The sequence below is a fragment of the Cynoglossus semilaevis genome, chromosome 8, assembly GCF_000523025.1.
Source record: "Cynoglossus semilaevis isolate Cse_v1.0 chromosome 8, Cse_v1.0, whole genome shotgun sequence".
NCBI classification, from domain to species: Eukaryota; Metazoa; Chordata; class Actinopteri; order Pleuronectiformes; family Cynoglossidae; genus Cynoglossus; species Cynoglossus semilaevis.
Window position 1 is genome coordinate 28,522,995 of NC_024314.1, and position 2,154 is coordinate 28,525,148.

At 46.2% G+C, this 2,154-nt stretch overlaps 1 protein-coding gene across 1 annotated transcript in view; it reads left to right on the forward strand.

Annotated features, from left to right (window-relative positions):
• Positions 1-1,544, forward strand: part of lmo3 (LIM domain only 3) — a 39,797-nt gene extending 38,253 nt beyond the window's left edge. Inside the window, exon 4 of the mRNA XM_008316002.3 lies at positions 1,141-1,544. Within this exon, the coding sequence (XP_008314224.1) occupies positions 1,141-1,246 (106 nt within the window). The 3' untranslated portion in view covers positions 1,247-1,544. The remainder of the gene's footprint in view (positions 1-1,140) is intronic.
• Positions 1,545-2,154: the final 610 nt, after the last annotated feature.

Consider the following 2,154-nt stretch of genomic DNA (forward strand, 5'->3'; position numbering starts at 1 on the left):
CAAAGTCAGTACCGATGTCACCTGACCCTGAACGGTTCAATAAGAGCAGGAGTGACAGAAAACAGGTCTGATCAATTAAACATACAGGTTCCTTTTCTGGCCTCTAGGTGGTGCTAATTATGGTATGATGTCCATACACTGCTGCACTGTTCTATGTCATCCTAACCCCGTGAGCTAGCATTAAAAAAATTTAAAAATTATATCGTAAATTTGTATCGTTTACGACACGTAGTATTTTGTTTACTGCATTTAGCAAATGACATGGTGTTAGCAGTGTGTTAGCGATGCGGTAGTACCGGGTGTCTAAGCGTAACGTTAGCAGGAAGCTAGCACAGTAACGAGCGTCACGTTGCAGCATTTGCCGTGCGCGAAGTAAAAACGTTAGAACACTTTTACGTTGCAAGATTTCGTCTAAAAACTTTGTATCTTTATTTATTAGACACCGCTGCCCCCTACAGGTTTCACTATTTCATCCTGCGAAATTCTAGAATCTGAAACCCTGTATAAAAGTGTCGGGGAGGTGTTGGGGGGGTCAAAGTCAAACATCGTCTGCAGACCTCCCTCCCCCCCCCCCCCCCGTTCCCCCCCCCTCTCTGTAAACACCGACACCGCGGCGTTTTTTTTTTTTGTTTTTTTTCTGACCTTGTCCGACGTGAAGATAAGCCGCCCCCAGGTCCACGCAGCCACCGTTTCTCTTACGTGTTCAACATAATCTACAGTTTGTGGGTGCTGAAAGGTCAAGCATATCTGCTCCTCCCCCCTCCTCCCCTCTCTCTCTCTCTCTCTCATGTTCTCTACCTGGGCTGTGCTGGTGTGGGTAGAAGGACCAATGAGGGCGGAGGGGCGGGGCTACAGGTGTAAAAAATGAACCCTGGCATAAAAAAAGAATAATTTGGTTCTTCAGCTAACAGCGCCCCCTAATGGCCTCACATGGACCACCCCCGCTGAACACAGGTTTCACAGTGATAGCGGTGTAGCTAATTAGCATGACTGAAAGAATCACTGCTGCGATCATTAGCTCAAGGCTAAAAGAGCTAATGATCCAAATGTAGCATATGTTGCTAATGTAACCGAGACCTCACCCCCCGTCTCCCCCCCCCCCCCGTCCCCCCCCCCCCTCTGTCTCTTTCTGTGCTGCAGGTTCTGTGTGGGGGACAAGTTTTTCCTGAAGAACAACATGATCCTGTGTCAGACGGACTACGAGGAGGGGCTGATGAAGGAGGGCTACGCCCCCCAGGTTCGCTGACCCTCGCACTTCAGGTGCGGAGGCGGACGGCGCGGGGAGGAGACGAGGAGAGGGAGCGGGAGAAATAGAGCAACCGAAGGAGAGCTTGCAATCACACAACAAAAAGCACTATAGCCTCCTGTCCACACCCCTCGACTCCCCCCCACCCCCCACCGTCCATGTGTAAATAACTAAACAAGTCTCCCTGCATCGGGGGAGGGAAACATTCTGCTGTACAAAATAGCCATAGTGACTCTGTCTTGGCAGGAAGCAAACAAAACAACAACAACAACAAAAACAACAGCAACAACAAAAACAACAACAAAAACAACAACAACAACCACAACAAAAACTACAACCACAACAACAGCAACAGCAACAACAACAACTACAACTACAACTACAACTATAACTACAACTACAACAACAACTACAACTACAACTATAACAACAACTACAACAACAACTACAACTACAACTATAACAACAACTACAACAACAACTACAACTACAACTATAACAACAACTACAACAACAACTACAACTACAACTACAACTACAACTACAACTATAACAACAACTACAACAACAACTACAACTACAACTATAACAACAACTACAACAAGCAACAACAACTACAACTACAACTACAACTACAACTATAACTACAACTACAACAACAGCAACAGCAACAACAACAACAACAACAAGCTGCAAGAAAAAAATAAAAAATAAAAAAACTGAACTCAGACTCCGCCCACGTCGCTGCCTCTACCTGACGACGTCGTCCTCAGAACAGTTTCTAATCCAGTGAAAATTTTTGCCGACATCGAACCAGACTCTTTTGTCCCTTTTCCTCGGTAGAGGAGCGACGGCGCCCCCCCTTGGCTGCACAGTGCATTTGTCATACTTGAATCTGAAACCGTTTG